General features: G+C 51.6%; 1 protein-coding gene across 1 annotated transcript in view; it reads right to left on the bottom strand.

Moving 5' to 3' along the window:
• Positions 1-25,756, bottom strand: part of DYNC1H1 (dynein cytoplasmic 1 heavy chain 1) — a 67,535-nt gene that overhangs the window by 25,972 nt on the left and 15,807 nt on the right. Inside the window, exons 8-37 of the mRNA XM_057543698.1 lie at positions 23,339-24,415; positions 22,448-22,627; positions 20,880-21,029; positions 19,076-19,222; positions 16,420-16,560; positions 15,893-16,069; positions 15,649-15,759; positions 15,446-15,565; positions 14,796-15,035; positions 12,966-13,121; positions 12,723-12,836; positions 11,938-12,048; positions 11,650-11,859; positions 11,335-11,481; positions 10,815-10,981; positions 10,539-10,712; positions 9,667-9,832; positions 9,396-9,584; positions 9,108-9,302; positions 8,132-8,414; positions 7,221-7,321; positions 6,472-6,631; positions 5,180-5,423; positions 4,820-5,003; positions 4,329-4,541; positions 3,334-3,572; positions 2,992-3,148; positions 1,126-1,353; positions 401-631; positions 112-252 (exon numbers count right to left, since the gene is read on the bottom strand). Coding sequence (XP_057399681.1) covers positions 112-252; positions 401-631; positions 1,126-1,353; positions 2,992-3,148; positions 3,334-3,572; positions 4,329-4,541; positions 4,820-5,003; positions 5,180-5,423; positions 6,472-6,631; positions 7,221-7,321; positions 8,132-8,414; positions 9,108-9,302; positions 9,396-9,584; positions 9,667-9,832; positions 10,539-10,712; positions 10,815-10,981; positions 11,335-11,481; positions 11,650-11,859; positions 11,938-12,048; positions 12,723-12,836; positions 12,966-13,121; positions 14,796-15,035; positions 15,446-15,565; positions 15,649-15,759; positions 15,893-16,069; positions 16,420-16,560; positions 19,076-19,222; positions 20,880-21,029; positions 22,448-22,627; positions 23,339-24,415 — 6,153 coding nt within the window. The remainder of the gene's footprint in view (positions 1-111; positions 253-400; positions 632-1,125; positions 1,354-2,991; positions 3,149-3,333; positions 3,573-4,328; positions 4,542-4,819; positions 5,004-5,179; positions 5,424-6,471; positions 6,632-7,220; positions 7,322-8,131; positions 8,415-9,107; positions 9,303-9,395; positions 9,585-9,666; positions 9,833-10,538; positions 10,713-10,814; positions 10,982-11,334; positions 11,482-11,649; positions 11,860-11,937; positions 12,049-12,722; positions 12,837-12,965; positions 13,122-14,795; positions 15,036-15,445; positions 15,566-15,648; positions 15,760-15,892; positions 16,070-16,419; positions 16,561-19,075; positions 19,223-20,879; positions 21,030-22,447; positions 22,628-23,338; positions 24,416-25,756) is intronic.

Raw genomic sequence — 25,756 nt, 5'->3', positions numbered from 1 at the left:
ATGCAAGTCAGAACCTCCAAGTCAACCTGCATCCCTTGTGCCACAGAAAACTAAACGGACAAAACCTTCCTACGGAAGAAAAGACGCCGTCCCGTCGAGGCGCGCACTCACTTCGTAGTCGATGATGGGGATGTTGGGAGCAGAGGGCAGTGGCACTGTCGTGATCCTTCTGATGTATTCACCCAGCTCTGCTCTCATTTTCAGCCGACTATCTCCAGACAAGGACCAAAGGATGGCGTAAACCAGATAGCGCTATTGGAATAGGAAGTGGGTCCCGTTTTAAATGGAATTTCAACAATAAAGGAAAGACATTTACAACGATGTTACCCTGCAGCAGTGGTGCCCAGAGATGCTGCCGGCACCGCCCCCAGCCCCTGGCTGCAGCTGGAGCCCCCCCGACCTGGATGTAGCGCTCCAGCTGCTCGATCTGCATGGGGAAGTCGGGGTGGTTGGCGTTGTACTGGGCCACGTTGCGGCAGGCCTGGTGCAGCATGGAGAAGAGCGAGCCCAGGCAGCGCAGGCGCGTCAGGTCCATGATGTGCTCCAGCTTGAAGGCGTGCTCCAGGGCCTTGGTGACCAGGCCGTTGGACGTGAAGTACGGCTGCATGATCGTCGCTGCGTCCCTCTGGATCTACAGGAGGGAGTGAACGATGCTTAGCTACCATCTCAAAAAGCGGGGAGGTTTTCATCCGCTCTAACCTAGGCCCAGGAGAGGGTCACGCAACTGCGAAACATAGTTTTATGGGTTGAAAAAACGAGGAATGAAGCTTCAACGACCAACCCTTATTCCTTCATCTTGGTGGTTCTCAAAAAAAAATCACGCTTCCTAGGAACATTGGTCTTCACCATCGAAATGCACAAGGTCCACCTTTCACCAATTTGCAGAGAAAACCGAAAGAATTCTTTAAATTTTCCGTGCACGGCTACACTTTTGCAGCTGCGACTGCACTGATTATGCAAACCTCCAGTGAGTGGCCGGCCTCAGCGGAGGCGCAGTGACCATCGTGAAAAGCACCCCGACGTCCAGATGCTCGGGGCGGGACGCCCGGCCTCGCTCTGCGCCGCGGCCCAGCACCCTCAGCTGCCCGCTGGCCGCACTCGGCGGAGCGGCGCTGGCCCGCGTACCTGCAGCATCGGGGAGGCGGCCTCCTCGCCCTCGTCCTCCTTGCCCTTGCGCCGGCGCTGGGCCTCGTCCTCGCCCTCGTCCAGGGGGATGCTGCGCAGCCTGGCCAGGAAGTTGTTGAAGATCATGTCCGTGCCGAGCACGTCCTCGCTGAACCAGACCATGCCGCAGCGTGACACCGTGGCCAGCGTGGCGTACTTCAGGTCCTGCACTTCAAACATGATGCGCACCTGGAGGGGAGAGAACACTGAGCACGCTTAATGAATGGCACGGGTTTGGTAGAGACCCGGATGCTAAGATTATTTTACCTATATGCCCACTGAAAGAGCAACTTAAACCAATCCTGCTGCACTTGGTTTAGAAGTAAAGATGTCTACCGTTTGCATCATCACAACATCCACCAAGCTCTCCCCCTGAGAATCTGGGCAGGAAAAAACCTGTGTGTGGCGGGGAGGAGAGGAGAGGAGCTCTGGTGGGACGGAGCCAACGGCTCCCTGGGCGGCAGGGTCAGCAGTGAGGCGCTGTGGCCAGGTTCCTGGCCTCGAACCCGCCGGCAGGCCGGCCAGCAGGGCCTCCTTTCGCACGTGGGGTTGGCAGCCTCGCCAGGTCCCACTGCTAGTCGCCAGTGGGGCTGAGACTCAAACCGGACGGTCTGATCCCAGAGCCTTAACCTCACTGCTAACACGCCTCACAAGGAGATGAATCTTTCTGACAACAGTTAGAATCTACTGGGTAATGAGCTGTAAGAAAAGAACCCGACAAGTCAAATCAAGATACGAGTCTGCATAAGCGCACGTTCCCAGACCCGCGGCTTGGTTTCCGAAGCGGTGATAACCACCGATGCTGACCCGTCGTCACGATAAAGGCTCCTGCTCACCAGCGGCTCCGGAGTGCTACTGGACTCCTTTCCCTCCCGCCCACCTCCAGCCCGTCAGCCGATCCCACTGGCGCAAGCTTGAACTCGCACCCACAGCTCAGCTACTTCTCAGCACCTCCACGGCTGTGCCTGGGGTGCCGTGGCCTCCCAGCTCACCTAGCGGGCAAGCTCCAGTCCTCAGTGACCCCGGGCCTGACCTCATCTCGCCCGTTTCCCCTTGGGGCCTGCCCCAACTTCTCTCCCCATCAGCCAACCGCCCCGCTCTCCTCGCACACACCGGGCACGGCCAGACGCTCCTGCCGCCACCCGCCCCTCCACCTGGAGCGCCCGGAAGCCACAGGAGCTGCTCCCTTGTGCCCTCAGCTTCCCCGGGGAGCCTCAGCGCCGCCCCTTCTGACAGTGCAAGCTCCACCCCTCGGCACCGGCGGCTGCTCCCCTGCAGTTTACTTTCTCTGTAGCCCCATCACCACTTACCCTGTCTGTCTCCCACCTCAGACTGTGAGCCCCAGGAGAGCAGGGGTTTTGTCTATGTTGTTTACAGCTACATTTTCAGCATCTAGAACAAGGCCCGGCACACGACGGAACTCCAGAAAAGTGTGGTCAAAGTATGAACGCGCACCCAGGCCAGGCCTGCCCATGTTTACCGCTCTATCAGGTGGTGTGGTCAGGACCTGGATCAAGTGCTCATTTCCAAGGGATGACCCTGAAAGCGTCCATATCTAAATCCCTCGTTCTGCCATTTCCCAGAAATCCTCACTATAACCCCACCTTACGGAGTTGTAGGAAAGGCTACCTGGGAATTGCGGAGTATGCTTAATTTTCAGCAAGCAGTGGAAAGTTATGAATGAACCCTTTGAAAACATTTCTCACTAGCCACAGGAATGGAAAGAACCCAGCGCAGAGAGGCTCCGGCACCGACCGCCGCCACAGAGGCTGAGCCGCTCTCCGGGCCGCGCGCCAGGCAGTCAGGGCAGAATACTTAGGCTCGTACGTTGGGCGGAAGGCTGAGGCGCTCTCCGTTGGGCAGAGTCAGCAGCTTGTTGTCATCCAGCACCGAGTTCAAGTTCTCCACCCACTCGGGATCCACATCGCCATCAAAGACGATCCACTGGCGCTTCTGCAGCTCACCCCTCACGTTGTCTATGATCCTGGTGTGGGAGGATTTTACAGCAGCGGGTGACTGAGGTTGAAAATGCTCAGCCTGTAACGGTTTCTAAAGTGACTTTAATTTGTCCAGAGCATGGTAAGAAGAATAACGTACGCTGTTACCACGAGGACAGAGTGCCTAGGTTCCAAATCTCCGGAGTGCAGACACCCACCCAAGTGCACTTACTTTCTCAGAACGTGTGTGAACAGCCCATCGGTCCACTCCCTGGTGTTGGGGTCCAGGGTTCCGTACAGGTGGTCTTTGCTGATGGCTTTAGGGTCGATGATATGGGCCACGCCCTCCACACCCTCGAGCCTCTCCAGAGCCTTCAGAAGAACGCGCCAGGCCATGCTCTTTCCGCTGCCCGAGGGCCCCACCATCATCAGGCCGTGGTTGATCTGGGTGATCTGATAGAGCTGGAGAACCTGAGGGCCAAACCGACCAGCACCGTGACCACTCCAGAGAAAGAACGTGGGAGGTTCCTCACCACTTCTCCCACCCCCAAGCAAGAAACGCGTGCTGTGACTCTTTCAAGGCAAGTACTGGGACTTTCTAACCAGAGAGACCTTCAACCGGCCACAAGCACAGCAAATACAGAGGGTTTTTACTGAACTGTGGAGCTGTTGGACTGAGTCAGGAGACGCTCACCGAGCTGCCTCAGAAGAGACCCCTGAGATGCCCTGCCGGGAGGACAGAGGCCAGATAAACAAGCCGCCTGTCTAACCCAGGACCGCAGCTCAGGGTCTGCACACACAGCTTGTGCACGTGACACGCTTTTTCTTAAGTGAGTCTCACAGAGGAGAGAAAGGATAGAAGTCGATACAGAATGTAAACTCTATTGATTAGCACATTTATGTTGTTAACCGTGGTACTGCAAAGTCTTGTAAGCAGATCTTTTACTGCCATAGACGTTTTTCATCATGATCCCCTTTTAGCCAGCATTTTCAGAGAACAAACTATACCACATAATTGAAAATTTCAGGTAAGTTTCCCTGTCACTACTCTCAAGTTAAGAAAAAATCCTAACAGGACTTGGGGCAAATCTTCACAAACCAGACGACGCGTCTCGTGGACAAAGCCTGATAAGACGTGGCTTCTCCCCCACGTCCACGGCCGTCGTTACCGCTCGCGGCCGCCTGCGGGGTCTGTGAGGCGCCAGCCAACACCACGATCCCGGCTACCTTTTCAACCCACATCCCGCCGACTTCTTCTCCGTCTCCGTAGGTCAGGTACATCTCCTGGCACACTTTCTTGAGCTCCTCCCTCAGCGCCGTCATCTCGCCCCGGTGATACTGGACCCCGGGGAACACGTCCGACAAGAGGCTGAAAAGCAGCGGGATGTCTTCTGCCACCAGCTTTGGCACCATTGTCTCACAGACGCTCTGGATCAGGATCTGCGTGGGGAGAAGGGGATGAGCTCTTGGGGGGGGTGGGTGCCGGCTCCACGTTTACTGCCCTGTCCCTGCAGGACCCACGGCACAGCTGTTCCGTGAACAAGCAGTGAGGTCCAGCGCCCCACCCCCACCCCCAGGCTTCCCATCAAATGCGGGTCCCCTCCGTTCACCCCGGGGCACGTGAGTCGCAATGAGAGCCCTCAAGGCACGACTTCAGGGTGGCAAAGGGAAACACAACCAGAGTCTGGGTCTGAGTGCTTAAAGGATGCCCCGCACACCTCTTGCTCAGGGAGATTTTCCGCAATTTCTCCTTCGTCGACCACCTCGCCGCGCTCCTCCTTCTCCCTCTTGATCTTCTGAATCCGCTCCCGCTTCACGTTTCCTGCACTCACCAGCACGCTCTTCAAGGCTCGGAGACCGAAGTCATAGTGGCTTTGAGAAGAGAGCTGCTCGTCACATAGTCTAAAAGAGAAAGGGTTTTCTTAAAAAACAGTACACTTTGAGCACCAGGAGCATCAAACGTCAAGAAATAAGAGACGGACACGCGGAAGGTAGTGTCGTAATTACACAGGCAAACTTTAAACGGCACACCTAACACATGCTAGAAACACGATTCGGAATAACTCTAAGTGACTCACTTGAAGAACGGGACGATCTTGTTGGCGAGGACCTCGGCGGTGCGGAAGCCCTGTGAGTACAGCATGACCTGGGCGATGAGCTGCCGGTCGGGCTTTGTCATGGCCAAGCTCCGGAACAGCTTCTTCAAGTTGTCTGGAAGGTTCGATCGGCCCGCGTAGCCGGGGTTCATGGTGATGAAGATGGCCATGTCTGGGCTCACCTTGACTTGTTTGTTCAGCAGCTCACAAGTAATGGGGGCAGAGGCTGAAAATCAGATGATGGTGTTAAGACTCGTGATAGTCAAAAACCCACTCCAAAATCTCTCTAAAACTGCAGAGCAAGCACCCATCTCCCTGCCGGCCCAGGACTCCAGGGGAGCTGCCGTCTGGCCTTTCCGCAGGCTCTCACCACACACAACGCCCACTGGCCCAGGCAGGCCCATCTTCACCCACCTCACCCACACAAAAGCCGTCCGAATGTGTAACGGATCAAGTCACCAGAGGCAGGAAACCCACTATTTGTGCATTACTGAGCGTCACAAGGTCAATGCAAGAATAGAAACGCACCCCAACAATAGTTGCAGAAATAAAAACCAATCCATGTTGTGACAAAACTGACCAGCTGAGGTCACGAGAATGACCCTCTCCTAGGGTCATCAAAGGAAAACACAAAATAAACAGCCCCCCCCCGCTCCCCATCCCTGGACTACTTAGGGATCAGACTTCCTCCATAGGAGAACATGGAACATGGAGTACACAGGTACTGATTTCTTTGACACTCCTTTTGTTTTATTTAGGAGGTCTGGTAAGATGAGTTACCGTTATTATGGAAGAAAAGGGAACTTTAAAAGGTAAACTCGCCAAGGTGGATGTATTTATTTACGTCCTCCAGCTCACGCGCCCAGGCTGTGTGCGCAACAAGCCCCGGGGCCCTCTGAGCAGGCACTCCCACCATGCCGAGGGCTGGTTCCCAACACTCTGGCCAGGAGGCCTGGCTCTGTGGGATGCAGGGAGGAGGAGGGGGACGCGGGGGGCCCAGAGCGGCTCAAACCTGTGCTGTGCGCAGGCGCCGGGGGAGGGAGCACGGGGACTCTGCTACAGGGGAAGGACTGACGGCTCCGCGGTGCCGCGGGGCTGCTCTGGGACGAGGGGTGCGGCGGTACCCTGGGCCCTCCCGCCTGTCTTCCGTCAGGACGCACTGCCCCGCCTGCAGCAGCGCGTCCTGGAGCTACATTAAATTCTCGCTTATTTCTCATCAAAGAGGGGGCCCCCTCTGCACCCTCCAGGTAACTGTAAGGAGAAGCCAGTCTCACTCTTATCGTAGCTGGGGCTGGAGTGCTCGCGCAGCGCCTCCTGGATGCACTGCACCTGCTGGGACACGGCCGACAGCATCCGCTCCTCCAGGCGGTTGAACTCGTCAAAGCAGCCCCATGCGCCCACCTGGCAAAGCCCCACAAAGATCCGTCCCATCGCCTGAAACGAGAAGAAGGGAAGGGAGCTAAGACCGCGGCCGCGGTGCTGGCTGTACAGGGCTCCGCTTCTGGCTTGGATGACTGGTCCCACCCTGGGCAGATCACGTCTTGAAACCCTTGTCTGCTCATCTTTGAAATGGGAACAATATCGCCTTCCTCCCGGGGTGGGGGGGTGGGAGGGGCTGTGAAGGTGGAATCAGCTTCACAAGTGAGGCAAGGAGCCCAGCCCCACACATCAAGTGCCTCATAAACAGTGGTACAGATGTAACGTGTCATTTTTCCTCCTGTGCCAATAAAATCCCAATGACAAAGTTAACATGCTGTTTAAAAAACCTTTCCCATAATATTTGTTTATTCCCAGACATAGACACCAGAAAGATATGTTACACTGAGGAGTTTGAAGAATTTGAAGACATGAAGCTCAAGTCGGTGTCAAGCACGTGCTGGGAACCTCAAACAGCTCAAGTAACCCCGTCCCCAAAGGACCATGCTGTGCCGTTAGGCTAACAGCTTCGAGAGGTGCCGCCTGCTGTTCCCCACCCAGCCCTCTCAGGCCCTTAACTCTAGGTGGTTCCTACAGAGCTTCTCACCTGGAAATCAAAGGTTTCATCACAGTTGAAAACTAAAACAAAGCGTCCAAGCTGATGGCCGAGAGCTTTGACAGACTCGGTCTTCCCAGTCCCAGCAGGCCCTATTATTTGAAGAAAAGGAATTGAGAACTCAAATAAGAACACGCCTTTAGTTTTAAGAACTGTAAAAAGCAATTCATTTTAAAAAACCAAAGTACAATCATCCCTCGGTCTCCATGCGGACTGTTCCAGGACCCCTGTGTCTACCCAAATCCATGGACCCTCTAGTCCAATAGTTGGCCCTCCGTATCCACAGGTTCTGCATCCATGGATTCAACCAACCTCGGATGGAAACTTTAATCCATGGTTGGTTCAATCTGAGGATGTGAAACCGGTGAACATGAAGGGCCGACTGCCTATCTATTAAAAAAACTGTGTCTAGGGGCTTCCCTGGTGGTGCAGTGGTTGAGAATCTGCCTGCCAATGCAGGGGACGCTGGTTCGAGCCCTGGTCTGGGAAGATTCCACATGCCGCGCAGCAAGTAGGCCCGTGAGCCACAACTACTGAGCCTGCGCGTCTGGAGCCTGTGCTCCACAACAAGAGAGGCCGCGATAGTGAGAGGCCCGCACACCGCGATGAAGAGTGGCCCCTGCTTGCTGCAACTGGAGAAAGCCCTTGCACAGAAACGAAGACCCAACACAGCCATAAATAAATAAATAAATACTTTTAAAAAACTGTGTCTCAGTGGACTCGCACAGTTCAAACCAGTGTTGTTCGAGGGTCAACTATAAATGCGATCACCACCAGCCGATTTCAAGTTTTAGAAGGTACCAGCCACGCAGTTAAGAAATACATGTAGATCATTTGCTTAATCTTCGAAAAGTACGTTTCCTATCTGACTCCACCCGTCCAGCTGTGGGGAGGGGACTCACCGAAGGGGGACCCGCCCAACCTGGCCTCCAAGGCCTGGGTCATCGTCAAGTAGCAGCGGTCGGTGAGGGGGGTTTGGACCAGCTTGTCCTGGACACCCAGGTACTCAAAGCCATAGTTAAACTTGGCATTTGCCATTTGAATCGACAATTGCTGCAACACGTCAGTTTGCTTAGGGTCAAAGTAAAATCGCATTTGGCTAAGCCACTCAAAAGATTTGGCGTTGTCGATCTTGCTCTTGATCAAGGACCTGGTGACATCTCTCTGGTGAACCAACTCTGTAATCTGAAGAAAGAGTCTCTTTAAAGCGTTTATCAGAAAGTACATTTCATGAACTAAAGTATGTAAACTAAAGTACATAAGCGTATCCTCGGGGTGCGGGGGTTATTTAGTAGACTTTTAAATTGAGATTCTAGGTCCAGTTACAGTGTAAATATTCACTTTTAGAAACAACAGAACTGTTGTTCACTTTTAAAAACCATAAAACTGTTAGTCACACAATGGAATTACACAGAATCAAGAGATGCAACAAAAACAAAGAAACAACAAACAACAAACAAGAACTCTGCTAGTTGCAACTAGCATGAAACGTGATGGGAGCAGAGCTGTCTCTGCCCTAACAGTGCATCTGCTGCACACAGGGGCGCAAAGCCCAGCAGCAGCAAGCAGCTCGGGCTCAGAGACGCGCTGGGCTGGTCCGCCACGGGACATGTTCTTTGGGAAGGAGAGGACGAGAGTGTGAAAGACCCAGAGGGATGAGTGTCACCCCTTTGTGTCAGGAGGTCGTGGGTGTTAACTCCTGTCCCCCAAGACTGCCTTTCAACGGGACCAGCGAGCCAAGGACACACCCCAGCGTTTGTCAACAGGCCATCCACTTGTTTTTCTCCCGGACACCAATTAGGATCTTTCTCAAGCGTGAGTTCTTTCGGCTGTCCAAGGCGAAGGCCCAGGAACCTGAGTGGGAGGAATGGGACTAACCAAGTGCTCCAGCTTGCGTCTCCGGAGCGGGGGCTGCGCCATGAGGACCGAGTCGGCCAGCACGTTGAGGGTGACCTCCACGTTGCTGAGCACGGAGTGCAGGGGGGCTGTGTCGCCGCCCCCGCCGATGCCGCTCAGCGCCGTCTCCATGTTCTCAGACCAGGCGATCTGGGCTGACAGGACCACGAGCTGGGCCTGCGAGACATGGCACACAAGACCCAAAAGGATGGTTTTAAAGATCAGCCAGTGCCCTCACCTTCAGACTGTCCCCCTTCTACTGGACAGTACCTGGTATTTGTCAATCCAGGTGATGTAGGTATTTGGGTCAATTGAAGTTGCTTTACCAAAAATCTCAACTTCTGTAACAGACTCGGCAAGGAGTTTGGCCAGCGTGACTCTCATCTCCTTCTCTACTAGGGTGAGCCACTCGTTGATTTTGGGATGTTCAGTAATTGACACGGGAGTTTTAAACATAACCTGAAATAAAGAAAATCTAAGAATTAAAGTGCGCAAAGATGGGAGTGAAGTTTTCTAAGTTACAATCAATAAATGTAACTACCTCCTCTCCTTCACGGGACGAAATGCCCAGGACGACAGAGTTATCTTCATTCAGGATGATGCTGGAAACACCAGCAAACATTTTCTTGAAATGTTTCTGTAACTTGGCTACATTCTTACTGTTTCCAATGATTTCAAGCAAATCTTCATCACCCACAAAATAAAACCTAAAATTAAAATAGCATTTAAGTTGCTAAAACATTACATATACACAAATAAGGGGAATCGAGGCAAAACTTCAAATCGTATAGGAAAGGAAAGTGGATACGGATGGTGGTGGACCATCTCCAGCCTGAATTCAGATCACATCCAAATTTCTTCCAGCCCTCAGCAAAAGATATACACTCACCTAACAAGATCCTGAAGAGAAATTCAATGGATTTCATGTAATTCACCTCACCTTATGAATTTTTTAAGAACCTGCTCTATTTATACTAAGTAAACTATTCAGAAAGAAAAGAATGCCACTTAGAAAATAAAATACAACTTCCCTGGTGGTCCAGTGGTTAAGACTCCCTGCTTCCACCACAGGGGGCACGGGTTCGATCCCTGGTCAGGGAAGTTCCGCACGCCACACGGTGCGGCCAAAAAAAAAAAAAGAATCACAGCTAAATTTTTAAGAGATGCTAGCTGCCTGGGAGGGTGAATAATAGTTTAAATGAAGCTTACTAAATGAACCCACGGTAGAAAATTAAGGATTATTTGTTATAATTAGGAATCAATGGATGAAGGAGAAACGGTATTCACTAAATCGGTTATTGGTAACAAAACCCTTGACGTCAGAGTGACCAACACACAGGCCAGGAGGGAGGGGCGGGAAGGAGGCGCCGGAGCTGACCTTCCCTTCAGTCCCCGTAAAAACCACCCTCTCACCTGGGGAAAGATGAGCGCTCTCTTTCCAGGTACTCTCCCAGGGCTTTCTGGATCTTTCCTAGCAGGTCTGCTAATCTCTCCAGAGACCTCTGTACCCCCTGGATGTTCAGAACATCCATGACCAGGGGAGACTTGGATACTTTTTTCATGAGAGCCAAGAATTCCGTGCTGATACTACAAATCAAATTAAAAGCGAGGTTAACGTCAGCCTTCGTGCAAAGGGTGGTCACCAGCCAAGCCTACCCTTCAGCCCCCCGTCCCGGCTCGAGGCTGTACCTCTGGAACCGCTGGGTTTCCACCGGCAGCAGGTGTTTGATGTCCGCGCTGCCCGTGAAGATGCCCTCCAGGTAGACCCAGCGCCTCTGCACGTCGATCCACACGTCGAAGAGAGCCATGATCCGGTTCAGTTTGTCTTCCCAGCTCAGGGCATCCTCTTCAAACACCTAGCGGGTGGAGGGACGGCAGAGCTCAACTGCTGAACTCTCCACGCTCAGACACACCAGAACTTACCCCAACATGCAGGTAAAGATCCTGTCCAGTTATGTGACTCACATTTTCTACCAGGCACCTGGTAACTGTGAGTCTGGCCACTTTAATTTTTTAATTATTTTTTAAAAATCTATTTATTTTGGCCGCACAGCATGCTGGATCTTAGTTCCCCTACAGGGATCGAACCCGTGCCCCCTGCAGTGGAAGCGCGGAGTCTTAATCACTGGACTGCCAGGGAAGGCCCTGACTCTTAAGTCTGAAGGTAAAACAGTGGATGTGCGGGAGGGACATCTCCCCACAGCGGTACCTTATAATACGGAGAGAGCTTCATGGCGGACACACTGTTGATGTGCTCTTTGACCTTGTTGAAGAGGTCGTCCCAGCCTCGGATCAGGCGACACTTGTTCTGATAGTTAACCAAGTCTAATTCGTAAGTATTCCACACTTCTCGTATCTGAATTGAAACCGAAAGAGGCACGTCATCAGTATGTGGGCGTTCGCCAGTCACATGAGTGACCGAGTGTAATGGAGACAAAAGGGACCACATATGAGGCTCAAATCTACGTCAGTCTATGTCACAGCCTGAAACACGATATGGAATGCCCATCAGCCTATTACTTACCTGCTTCAAAAATTCCTCCAAAGCCATCTCCCCCTGTGCTACAAGCAGCACATCCTTGACAACCGCTTCATTTTTCTGCAAGTCAACGTCCCAGATCTGGCCGAGGGTCAGCTCAGAAACAACCCAGTTTACATGAAGCCGTTTCATCAGCTGTTTCCAGTGGCGATCTTTAAGTGCTTCAGATTTCAGTTCAATCACCAGCATGTTTATCTGTGAAGAGAGTGAGCCACGTTACCCGTGCAGCGTGTTTCTAGCGGACATCTGTGACTGCAGCTCTGAGTCACCGACCTTGAGGTAACCTTTCAGAAGCCTCTGGACAAACTCATAGGACGCGTACTGCCGTAATCGTGCGGGGAAGTTTTTCAGCTGGTTCAAGAGGCCATCTAAATTTTGCCGAAGCTGTCAAGAGAAACACAAGATGGTATTTAGTTTGCCAACATTCCTTTAAACGATGAAATATTTTAAAAATGGTTTTAGAAGAAATTTTACATTAATCTGGATGAATGTAAACGACCATTAAGTGACATTTTGTGAACTCACAATACAGCTCCTTGCTTGCCAGGTTTCTGAGTAAAGTCTACACCTGTCAATACGTGCAGGTGCACACAGCATCCATCTTTAACAACATCTACCTGTCAGTGCGTGCAGGTGCACACAGCATCTGTCTTTAACGACATCTACCTTTCAGTACATGCAGGTGCACACAGCACCCGTCTTTAACGACATCTACCTGTCAGTGCGTGCAGGTGCACACAGCACCTGTCTTTAGCGACACTTACCTGTCAGTACGTGCAGGTGCACACAGCACCTGTCTTTAACGACATCTACCTTTCAGTACGTGAAGGTGCACACAGCACCTGTCTTTCACGACATCTACCTGTCAGTATGTGCAGGTGCACACAGCACCTGTCTTTCACGACATCTACCTTTCAGTACGTGAAGGTGCACACAGCACCTGTCTTTCACGACATCTACCTGTCAGTACGTGCAGGTGCACACAGCATCTACCTTTCACGACATCTACCTGTCAGTACATGCAGGTGCACACAGCACCTGTCTTTAGCGACACCTACCTTTCGAGGCTGCACGGAAACCCACGGCTGCTCCTTCATCTGATCAATCTGCTCCCAGACCTTAGAAAGCTCCGACCAAACGCCTTTGAGGTCCTGCAACTCCTCTAAGGCCACCTGCGATGAAGCACAGTAAAGCAGTTGAACCTGGAAGCAGAACCACCCCAGGGCTCCTGAGACACTCCGGGCCAGAGGCAGCATGAGCACGAGGAGCCCGGCCCCCCCCGCCCGCTGGAGCTGCCGTACCTGGACGCGCTCTTCGCTGCCACTGAGGAGTCCCGTATCTGTCAATTCCAGCGCCTCCTTGGCCTTCGCACACTTCTCCCTGTCGTCCTTCAGCCTGCCGAACTTGCCTTCGTATATGGTGAGAGCCTGAAGCGCCTCCTCCGGGCGAAGATTGCCCTGAAGCAGTCAAGGCCAGAGAATCAGAGCCGGGGCTCAGGACAGATGAGCTCCGGCTCTGAGATGGTGGAGGGGGCCTGCTGGGCTTCTAGGATTTGTGATTCCTTGAACACGTCTACGCACGTAAACATTCAAAAGCTGTACCCTGGTGATGCGCGTCCATTACTGGATGAACTTTTGCTTCCAGACTTGACACAGGAAAGGTGGAGCACCTCCCGACTCAGTCATCCCCTCACTAAGTGCCGTGGGAGACGCAAGAGAAGAGTCAGGACAGACCTGGGCCTGGAGCAGGACACTCCTGACCGAGGGGACAGGGCGATTGGGGCTGCAAGCCACGCCCTCCCTGAGGTGCACAGTCGTCGTATCAGTTACCGAGAGAAGAAGGAAAAGGAAAGCACTGTTCTCACTGGAGGGACTCTACTTCAGCCTTAACACTGTTTACACACTTCCTCTCCATTCTGATAACCTTTGAGAATGACTACACAAAATATCAAAGTTTTCACTGTAACACATTCATTACTAGCAAGGTGAGGCAACAAAAGATATTCAAATTCAGGTGATCACACTCTTGTCTAGTGATCAGTACTCACTCCCCTGCACAGCCTGGAAGCACTGGCGTTAGCAAAAGCACAAGCCTGCTTAACACCGGGGCCCCTCAGCCAAAATGAAACACAAGGCAGGACCTTGGGCCCAGCAGCACAGACAGGGCTGCGGGCAGGACAGAGGCCAACCCAGTAGACGTGGGGCGGCCAAATCAGCCCCCAGGACTGGTGCGGAGAACCCACATCCTCACTACAAAACCAGACTGACGTTCAGAGCATTTCAAAACCCTTCCCCTTCTATGCGTACGTGTATGTCTAAGTTTGAATTCCACCCAGTGAGCCAGGCAGGCCGTGACCTACGTGCCTGAGCCCCACACTGGCCGTCCCCCTGCCTGGACGCCCCTTGGCCACGGCACGCTTGCCAGCCCCTCCCTCAGCCTCCACATGTCAACCCCCTGCAGAGCAGGCAAGCACCAACACCCCTTTCCCGCGGCACGTATCACCATCTGACTTAAAACACATGTTCTTCTCATTCACTCTTTACCCTCCGTGACCCACTGGAGCGTAACTCCATGCAGGTAGGGCTCCTTTCAGGTCACCGCTGTATCTCTGCTGCCCAGAATGTAGTCAGTGCTCAATAAATACTTGAATTAACCCAGAGACCAGGGTGTGGCAGGTCCCGGTACAGAAAGCATTAACGACCGCGACAATGACGTCACAGCTCAGGGCTGCCCCCCACCGCACAGACCTAGCAGTGGCGGCAGTGGGATGCTTGGCCTGTGTCCACGAGAAAGGAAATTCTAACTTCTGACTATGCCTACCACGAGAAAGGAAATTCTAACTTCTGACTATGCCTAAGTAAGAGGATAACTTACAAACAGAAAAACGTTAGTCTTTAAAACAATTCCCTGACTTAAGTGACTGTCACGAGGAGTTCCGGGTAAAAAGACGTCTAAGTCAGCTTTCGTGTTTTCAAAGCCACTACCTGCAAGTACTGCTCCTTTTAATTACAAGGAAAAGTCTTCATTCTGGAAAGCTAAGCCATGGCAGGGCCTTTTAAGTCTGAAAGCGGAGACGCCAGGTCACCTGCTGCCGGCTCGGGAGAAGCTGCGGCGCCGGGGGCGAGACTCACCGTGACAGGCTTGGTCTTCTCCCAGTCAGTCAGCAGGTCGGTGGTGCGGCTCTCCACGGCCCGGTCCTCCTGGACGATCTTCATCTGCAGGTTCGCCACCTGCTGCTGGATGGCAGAGTCCTTCCGCCGCATGATGTCGTTGAAGGCCCCCCACTCTCCCTCGATGTTGTCAATGTAAAGCCAGGAAGGCGGGAACTGGAACCTTTGCTTTTCCAGCAAGCGCTGGCCGTTGCGGTAGAGCTTTGAGGGTTACAGAATACACTGAGCACTTTCCTTCACAAGGGCAGCAGAGACTGCTGTCAGATTCCCACCAACGGGAAGGCACCCCGCGGCTACGGAACACGTGCTCCCCTCCCGACGGCGCCGTGGCCAGGCCCGTGACTGCTCCTGGCAGCACTGGGTGGCCCTGAGCAGGGTCTAAGCGTGCTGGAGCTGGGCGTCCCACCCTCCTTCCAAATTATGAGAAGGTAATTCAAGTTTGAGGACTTGAAGGTCCACAACTACAGCAAAAGACTTTAAAAGACAGGAGCCTGTGGTTCTCAAACCCTGAAGTGCCTGAGAATCACCTGTCCACCCTTACGAGCACGGCAGGGGAGCGACAGAGACGCCCCGTGGACCCCACCTGAGACACAGCAAGGGACAGGGCTCACCTCGACTTGCTTTTCAAACTGCTTGATCTTCCGCTTCAGAGACTGCACGTAGGTGATGAAGGTCACGGCGTCCGAGGTGCTGGCCGTGTCTACTGAGTGTTGTTCCAGCTCCTGGCGGGACTGTCCGGAGAGAGCACAGCGTTTAGCAGAGGGCCGAGGGGCGCCGGGGAGTCCACCACACCGGCAGGGTCCTGCCACCTCACCTTGGAGATCTGGGAGTGGAACTCTGTCATGTTGGAGCCGAGCATCTGCCCGAATTTGCTAAGGACCTCCTTATGCCAAGAGTCGTACTTCAGGTTCACCTTAGATTGGACCTGCAGGGGAAGGAGTGCGCGACAACGTATCAGCGAGTCTTTCACGCTGGAGCGTTTATGCTTCAGCTTCATTTCAGTCAGACGTTGCCGTCCCAGCTCCCCGGACGCCTTTCAATGAGACAGCAGAGCTCACCTTGCCGTAGTCTATGACTACTGGTCCAAACTCTTTCTTGGTCTCTGCATTGTCAAAGGTTCCTCGGGCCTTCCTTATCTGCACCAAGAGCGCCTGCCACTTGTTGAGATCTTCCCCGAGTCTGTTATAGATGTTCTCAGCTTGCATGTCCCACAAACACTGATACTGAAGCCAAACCTGCAAGTGAAGAAGAACACAGTTAAATACTACAGTTTGACTCTTCATTTTGTAAAATATTAACATATATTTTCATATTCTGTTAAAAGGCTCATGTTCTTTCATCGCCGTTAGGAAAACTCTCACTTCAAATTCTCAGAATTTTCCTATCAAAAGAGAATAGTTTCCTGTTCTCCAAAATGATTAATATCCCACAAGGTTTGCCCTATTGTTCACTCCTTGTTTTAAGACAGCAAATATTACCTCATCATTCACATTACATATAGTCAAGACCTTTTAGCTCCATATTCATTAAATCTCATACTTCTAAGTGTATAAGACAACATATTTGAATGAAATTAGCTTCTCACCTTGACATACTGCTCGACTTCAGTTACGATGCCCATGACTGCAGAATAGGATTCCTCCAGGGCAACGGGGCCATCTGGCATCCGTGTTAGAGCATTCCGGTAGAATTTCTCTTCTTCGGTCAGTTCGTAGTGGACACCCACCTAACCAAACAAAGCCGGAAATGAACGCAGGTAGTGCGCACAAAAACGTGAATCTCAGAGTCACTTTCACTTAAAATAAACCGAAAGAAACTGTATTTAAGGGATAACATTCACTTATCCCAGTCACAGGTAACCAGAAGCCTACTTACAATACAACTCCTCAAACCAATGAAAGGAACATCAACCACAAGCCAGAAGATGCGGCGTCACGACTGGCACAAGGCAAAAGCAGTTAGAGAGCAGGCGAGCCTTAGGAGCAGAGAGCACGGCACCCCAGAGCGGGGCCCTGCAAGACCTGAGCCTCTCATCCAAGAAGGCAGGACTGAAGCTGGCGCCTAAGAGGGCGTGAGATGACCACGACCAAGTGTTTACACCAACGTGGATGCTGGAACCTGCGACACAGTCATTCGTTTGTTTCAACCATTTGTGGGCTGTCACGTGCCAGGCACTGTTGTAGGTACAACAAACAGACAAAAACCTCTGCTCACATAGATTTACATTCTGTGGGAGGAGAGAGACAACTAAGGGAAAAGCAAAGTACACAGCATGTCCCAGGGGGAGCAGTGCCATGAGGAAAGCAGGGAGGAGGGGGCGAGGGGATGCGGGTGCAGGGAGGAGGGGGCGAGGGGATGCGGAAAGCAGGGAGGCTGTCTTCTGAGCAGGGGAGTCAGGGAAGGCCTCACCGAGGAGGTAACGCGTGGGCAGAGGCCAGGAGGTGGAGGGAGGGAGCCTTGTGAGTATTTGCTCCCGGGGCTTCCGAGCAAGGGGATCAGCAAGCGCGAAGGCTCAGGGTCAAGAGTCCGCCCGGCGCACGCGAGGATGAGCAAGAGCCCAGCGCGGCTGCAGCAGAGCCGCGAGGGGAGAAGCAGGTCAGGGAGGCGGCGTGCCACGTGGGGCCCAGCAGGGCACCGTGGTGGGTGAGACAGGAAGCCGTTAACGGGCTCCGAAAAGAGAAGCGTCAGGGCTAACACACAGTTTTAAGACGCACTCTGGCTGCTGTGTTGACAACAGATTGTAGGGGGCAAAAGCAGACACAGAGATACCAGTCAGGAGGGGGCTTAAATAATCCGACGGAGGGATTATGGTACCTTGGACGGTGGTAGCGCTGGATGTGGTAAGAAACAGATTAGGGTTAATTTTTTTTTAATTTTTAAATTAATTAATTAACTTATTTATTTTTGGCTGCGTCAGGTCTTCGTTGCTGCACATGAGCTTTCTCTAGTTGCAGCGAGCGGGGGCTACTCTTTGTTGCGGTGCACGGGCTTCTCATTGCTGTGGCTTCTCTTGTTATGGAGCACGGGCTCTAGGCACATAGGCTTCAGTAGTTGTGGCTCGCGGGCTCTAGAGCACAGGCTTAGTAGTTGTGGCGCACGGGCTTAGTTGCTCTGTGGCTCATAGGATCTTCCCCGACCAGGGATCAAACCCGTGTCCCCTGCATTAGCAGTTGGATTCTTCACCACTGCGCCACCAGGGAAGTCCTCGATTAGGGTTAATTTTGAAGATAGCGACAGTGGGCGTCCAGGAGCAGGTTGGAGAATGGGAAAGAAAAGACTGGGGGAGGAGCAAATCTGAGGGAGGGGACTGAGAGATAAGTCCAGTTTGACACGTCCATCAGGTGGTCACATGGAGACAACAAGGAGGCAAAGGGACAGGCAGTCTGGAGTTCAGGAAAAGGCCTGGCTGGAGACAGGAACACGGAGTTGTGCGCACCCGGCTGGTATTTAAAGCCAACAGGCTGGATGAGACACAGAGAGAGTGGGGTGGAGACGGTGCTGAACACGTAGAGCCAGTGAAGCAGGTGGGCCAGGGAGGTAGAGGAAAGCCAGGAGAGCCCGGTAAAAAGAGTGTGGCAAGGAGGGGGCAGGAAAAAGAGAACTGAGCTTACGTTCACAGTTAAGAAAAGAGACATGCTTCTGGATAGGATCGCTGTTTTTTTAGAAAAGTCGGTTACAGCAGAGGTTGTGGAATATGTTTCTTTGAAAACCACTGGTCCTATTTAGAAGTAATATTGCCTAGAGACCAGGGACTAAATGCAACGGTCTCTTGAGTTTTCCTTTTGCTCTAAGAGTGTCCTAATAAGAGCGTACTATATCTGGGATTTGCTTTAAAATAATCTGCTGCTGGGGGGTGGGGAAGGGAGTACAATGAAACAAAATTGGCCACATGTTGATAAATAAAGCTGAGTGGTGTGAGCTCATATGATTCCCTCTGCTTTTGTGTATGTTTGCAAATTCCCATAATAAAATGCAAGTGGGAGGGTGGGCAGGGAAAAGCAGGAATTAAAATTCCCAAAGAAGTTCACGGAGGGAATTTCTAAGACACCACTGACACCAGAGCTCCAAACCCGACTGTGTGGAAAAGTAACTACTAGGAAAAACGTCAGGTCACACAAAGCTTCCTCCAGCTTTCCCTCAGAGCGCCGAGCTGAGGTCTGGAGTTTGAAAGGACGCGTCAAGAGCTCTGTAAAGAGGCGCGTGGAGGTGGAGTCCCAGAGTGAGGGGGTCGCGGAGCTCACCTGGTACCTCTGACTCTGGATTCTGGGGAGAGACAGCACCACCATCTTCCAGGCGAACATCTCCTGGTACAGCTTGTACCTGCACTCCTCGATTGGCGGGTTCAGATAGATGACCTGGTTGGTTATTCTCAGCTCATGCACGACATTCTATGAAGCAAAGATTTCATTTTCACTCAGCAGTCTATTTCAGGAAAATGGCTTTGAGATAGAGCATTTTCTCTAATTATTAAACTACTTCCGTCTGAACCACAAAGTCTGTTACTTTATTAACAGACCCGGTCTTCCCTGACTTCATGTTTGTGGCCTGTGCCCTCCCCAAAGGAAGAGGAGGTCAGAGGGCAGGCCCCGCTTGGGTCCTTCCTGGGTCCCCCAGTGCCTGGGTGTCATACACACAACAGGTGCTCAGTGAAGCACCATCGGATCTGACGTGCGTGATGATATCTGGACACGAGGACCTTGCGACCTGAGAAACCAGTGACACGAGGCCGATTTTACTGATGTATGTTTACAAGTCGGGGTCAGTCTGTGCCACCTGCCAGTGCTTTAAGCTAATGGAGAATTCCAGCTCAGTCTCCACTAGATACTGTATCCACTCAGACATACTCACTGGCTTTTCTGCATCTCAGTTATTTAAAAAAGCACACTCTGGGGATGAATATCTGTAATATTCCAAAGTGAAAACATTTTTCAAGCATAAAAGCGGAAAAAAAAAAGAAAAGGTATAAAGTCTGCGTAGAAAAAAAATAAAAAGCCAATTGTTTCTCCCAGATCAAAGTTTTTACTTGCCCAGTTCTTCCAGGCTTCTGTTTTGTGAGACCTTTTTATTGGTAAATATAACACACATACTGTAAACTACATAAAACTAACACATGGCTTAATGAATTAGTGTAAGGTGGACAGCTTTATAACTACCACCCACGACAGGAGACAGGGACCTACTTGCAGAGTCTGAACAGAACTTTCTGGAAAGCTTGCTAGGCCCCAGTTGACCACTCCTTCACACGAATGGGAAATAGCTGGCTTGGAGACAAAGACTGCTGTCCAGTGTGCTGATCAGTGTGCTACTGCATTCTCCCACAAGAATTCGATTCAGATTTTTGTGAAAACAGTGACATTTTAGGGTCATAGTCCGAACATCTGCTTGTAGCAGATTATAATATTCAGTTCTGGAAATGATTTCTTACATATCATATATGCTTGGAAAGCAGAGATTTTTTTCCCATTGTAAATTTATTTCTAAATATTATTTTCTATTAAAAAAAACTTCTGTTTTTGAAACTATTTTAGACTTATAGGAGAGTTCTAAGGCAAGTATGAAGAGTTTCCATACACCCTCACCCGCTTCCTCTAATGTAGTGTAATTTCCAAAACGAAGACACCAGCACTGATACGATACTAGGACTGAAACACTGACTTCAGCCCGATTCCCCAGGATCTAATGAGGACACACATCACAGTTACTTGTCACAGCTCCTCACTCCCTTCCAGTCTGTGACATTTTCTCAGTTTTTCCTGTCTCTCTCTCATGACCTTGGCATTCTGGTGTCCTGCAGGATGGCCCTCCACCTGGGTTTGCCTGACGTTTTCCTCACGGTTACTGGGGGGAAGACCATGGGGTGAAGAGCCCTTCTCATCACACCACAGGTGACACCACACATCTCCCCTGGGATGCTGACCTGGGTCAGCTGGGCGTGGTGGCACCTGTCAGGTTTCTCCACTGTAAAGTGACCTCTTCCCTGGTAGTTTTTAAGGGGAGAACCTTGTTTAATTTACTATCGAATCGGCTGCCCTGGGAAATACTGACCTTGATCTTCGGCTCTCCTCCAGGTTTGTGACTAACTTGAGGTGCGTCCGTATCCATGTCAACCTCTGCTTTATCCTCAGCTTGTCCAAGAAGCACCTGGGTCCAAGCTCTCAGGCCAGCTTGCAGGCGGACGCCCAGTATTCTTTCAATCTACAGAGAAAACATGTCCAAGAACAGTGTTTCTTTCAAAAGTTAGCTCACAGAGCACGTTAACAGAAAGCCGATGTTTTAGGTCCAGGACGAACTGTTTCTCACTACAAGCCTTCACCCCTGCTTCTCAGCCTCATTTCCTCACCTTCCAGCCTCAGATCACCGTCTACTAGGCTGACTGTGCTTTCCACTTGCAGGATCCCCACTTATAAGTGATAAAGATACTAACACAAACGCAGCAGATGAGTGAAGGTCTTGATATTTGTTCGGTGTGATAGACAATTTACAAAACAAAAGCATTTTCCTGGTAGCCTCAGAGATAAAACTAGAAAACTATAATTTGGAGATTAAACAATTTTTTTTCTTTTCAAAATTGAGGCATAATTGACCTGAACATTATTATTAGTTTTGGATATACGACATAATGATTCAATATTGGTATATATTGCAAAATGATCACCACAATAAGTCTAGTTAACATCCATCACCAAACAGTGACCATTTTCTTTCAACAAGTAAAGAAGAAAGCCAGAATTCTCTTCTGATCTGTTAACGAGACAAATACATTTCCTATGACTAGGATGGCTGTATGTCTTGTTTAGCGTCTGGCCACACAACCATCCTGGGAATGCTGCGAGGGCGGCCTGAGATAAATTGGGACTTGCAGTCGATTCAGAAGAGGGGAGCCTGTGAACTTTCACTCTGTTTGGGTCCCATTGGTAGATACACTGCGACTTCTGTATCCATTTTAAAGGAGAAAACCTGTGACCCACACACAACAACTTCAGAACTGACCAACTACCATCTGTCCCCTGAGTGACCTCTGCCATAAAACATCCTCCTTCTAGAGACTTCACAGCTGCACTCTGACATCCACCGACGAGAAAGCCACATGGGGTGGTAAGTATGCTTCACACACACACACACACACACACACACACACACACACACACACACACACACACACACACCCCTCCTGCCCCCCACACACCCCTACACGGGTGAGCCAAGATCCTCGTCACCAGGAATAAGAGGTTCTTGGATGCTGGGTGGGATGGTGGAGGGGGACAAGGTGGTCAGAGAAGGGCGCCAGGAGAAGAGGGCCAGGAAGAACCACCTAAATTATCAGCAGAGCAGGGAAGGGCAAGTAGGAGGTTGTCAAATACCCAGAAAATAGAACTCTTTCTCCTCCCCCATAGCTCCCTGCTTCCAACTCACAAAGAAGGTGACTACGGCCAACACCACCTTCAGCTCTGTCATTAGCTACACGGGGTTTCTGGAGAGAGCTGGACCGTCACTGGTAACGTCTAGGGAAACACGTGCTTCTCGGCGACAAACTCATCGGCTATGGAACAGGGCCCAGCCCACGCAGACAGCAGACAAGTGGGCAGCACTGTGTGTGACAGCCCCGTACCCACCTCCATGTCCAGCTTGTTGACCCAGATGGGCAGGTTGGAGTAGGAGTGCAGGTTGAGGTCGTCCACGGCCTTCTGCACTCTGTTCAGGATCTCGGAGAAAGTCTTATGATCATACATGCAAGTTTCCAGGGACCGGACTTCCAGGTCTATTTTTTCCTCAATAATCAGCAGATCATCCACCTAAGGAAGGTATATTTAGTATTTAAAACACCCACTCACTCTATTCCTTTATCTTACGTATATTCTTCTCAATTAATAAATGTCCAAGGCAGAGAAGTTCTCCCACAACTAGCTAATCCTACATGTTGGCGTGAGAACACACCTGTGTCTCTGTGGAGGAAGGGAAACGTATGGAAACGAGCAGCCTCCCCCCTTGCCCGCTCCTGCTCCCGGGAGGGGTGACCTCTGACTGTCAGTTTGGGAGCAGGACACCAACGCACTCCGCTCAGCACTCTCCTTCGCTGGGAGCCGGCCGCGCACCAGACCAGTGGACTCTGTCCTGCCCGCAGTGGCAGGCGCAGGGCCAGGAGGTGGCAGCTGGGCGAGGGTCTGGGGAGGAAGTCCAGGTCTGGGGCAGACTGACCGCAAGCACCACGACTGCAGATCGAGAGGCCATTCTCCACGCAGCTCTACCGGTAATAAAGCTCTCGTGCCCTTCACCTCTCTACTGGTTTCCTACCTGAACTCGGGCTGTCACCTGACGGCTTCCCTAAAGCCGCGATAGCATCCAGCAGCCCAGAGAGTGAAAGGCTGCTTTCTCCCTCTCAGCGGACTTGGCCCTAAGCTGTAGGGATCACGCGTGCCCCCTGCAGGGGAGCTAATGCATTAACTGATCAGCCACCGCTGGGTTCAGCTCGTTCCCCGGACGTGGAGGATGATAGCAGCACACACCTTTTCTTGGAAGTTGAAGACAGTCTCCGCTAAGCGCTGCACGTAGGGGTCGAGCTTGTAGGACTCCCACACCAAGGCGATGCCCTCCGCGATCAGAGCCTGCACCTCCTTTTTCAAGCCCGCGACCAGCAGGGAGATGGTGTTGCGCTCCTCCACCTTCTCACACGTGCGTTCGTAGGTCCGAACGCTCTCGATCAGCGAGATGGCAAACGGGTAGAGCTGGTTTGCTTGGTGAGCCTTGTTCACAATCGCCAGCGGGACTCGGAAACCGAGCCACTTGAGGTTTCGAACTTCTTTGGAGAGCGTGATAATCTCGGGGAGGAAGTTAACCTTCAGCTTGAGGACGTTTCCGGACCGGCCCCGGACGCGCGTGCTCTCAATGGTGAAGATGCGGCCCGAGACGCCCAGGTTGCGCTGCTGCACCTTGCGGGCCCAGTCGTCGAAGATCTCCTGCGTGTTGAGCTTCATGCGGAAGCTGTCTCCGTCCTGCTTCAGCTTCTGCCCCTCCACGTGGTTCTCCCAGCCCTTGCCCAGCACGTCCTCCACGCGCTTCATGTAGGCCGTCAGCTGTCGGTCGATCTGCTTCGCCCAGATGATGGAGCCCGACACCGGCGGCAGGTCGCGCACGTGGCTCATCTTACACGCCTGGCTCTGCGGGTACTGGACCTTGAACTTGTCGTGCAGAGACTCGATGTCGTCCTTCACACGCTGGATCAGCTGGGTCTGGTACTCGCGGATGGCCCCACGGATGTGAGGCCTGACAAACAGTGCGTTGAACCTGGAGAAAATCCTGAACATCTCATTGGCGTTCTTGGCCGTGCCGAGCTGATCTCGAAGGCGAGCGGTGATCCGGGTCTCCACCCTGTCGATCCTCTCGTCGTATCTCTTCATCGCAGCCTCCCAGGCCTCCGTGCCCTCTTTGGAGACGTCGAGCCCGTCCACTTCCTTGACGTTCTCGTAAGCGAGGTTGACCTCCTCTATGGCATTCGCGTCAGCAGCATCAAAGAGAACCTCGGCTACTTTCATGTCTTGGGGTTCGGGCACCTCTCCTTGGTTCTGCTGTGCAACTGCTGTGACCTGGAAGGAGAGGATTCGTAACAAAAAAGGTCTGCCAAATGAAGACTCATCCTGTCGCGCACAAGCAGCACACACCACACAAAATGACCCGTCCACCACGTAGGTTCAACGTTTAGTCAAACATTTTACAACTACAACTCAACAAGACCATGTAAGACACTATATGGTATGTTTTAACTCTGTGCTGGAAAGATCTTCTGACAATGTAGTTTCGTTGCTTAAGCTAAAAGAACATGTCTTAAAACCTGGGTTTGGGGTTCTTCCCTCTTCAGTGTTTAGACTATGATTAAAACTGCATTGGAAAGCTCAGGAATTCACAGGAGTGCTACGTACAAACTCAGTATCCAACATGCTTTTCCTTTTTTTTTTTAAACTTTAAATTATAATCCATCGGTCCATGCCACAGCAGAGGGACAGATAAAGTGCTACAGTAACTGAGAAGAGTCCGTTCAGTTCCCTTCATGCTATTGGAGAGACAGCAGAGTACACACAGGATCTTTGCCTCAGGAAATGTTAAGACTTCCAGGTCTATCTCAGGCCCACACTCTCACAGAATTGTAATGCTAGGCAGGGGTCTTGATCTGGGGTCCACAGATGCCTCGGATGAAACTCAGACAGTCTGTGAATTTGTCTGGGGAAAATCATTATTTTCACTAACTCCCTAATTAAATTTGGCATTTCCTTCAATTATGAATGTGGGCTACAGCCACAGCTGTTCACAGTTCCGACTCTGTCATCAATAAATCCCGCCTCATCACATTACAGTTGCACACATCCTAAGATCTTGTTTATGTTCACTACTTCAAAATTATGGTATTAGGCCTGTCACTAGGTCTTGTTCTTTTACGTGTTCATGGAGAAGCACACAGATTACTAGATCACAACTTCAAAACTGTTGACAACTGTTTATTTGTAAACCTGTGCGTTTTAGTTTATATATTTAAAAACATTCTGAGGACTCCGGGTGATGACACTGTAGGAGCAAAAACTGGACACAGTGATTAAGCAGCCATTTCAGGACAATGGAAAACAAGCCATGGCAGCCAGCACCTTGAGCTGTGTTTGTATCAGGTAAGAGCAGTGAGCTGACGGCCGTCCTGCCTGGAGGGGCTCCCATCCGCCAGCTCAGGCAGGAAAACCCGCAGCTTTGCAGGTGGGAGCACAACAGCAATGCGCATAAACAGGAGATTCTGGAAAAGACAGCCTGACAAGGGCCGAGGTACTAAATTACACGGACACACAGGAGACCCTGGGGAGTCCTGCAAGAATGAAAAGTCTGGGCAGATTTACAACTTGCTGTCAACCAAGAATTCTATAACCGGTGAAACTATCCTTCAAATA

This window comes from Balaenoptera acutorostrata, chromosome 3 (assembly GCF_949987535.1).
Source record: "Balaenoptera acutorostrata chromosome 3, mBalAcu1.1, whole genome shotgun sequence".
In the NCBI taxonomy this organism is placed as follows: domain Eukaryota; kingdom Metazoa; phylum Chordata; class Mammalia; order Artiodactyla; family Balaenopteridae; genus Balaenoptera; species Balaenoptera acutorostrata.
The sequence above is the reverse complement of the archived record's forward strand: the minus strand, read 5'-3'. Positions and strand labels throughout refer to the sequence as shown.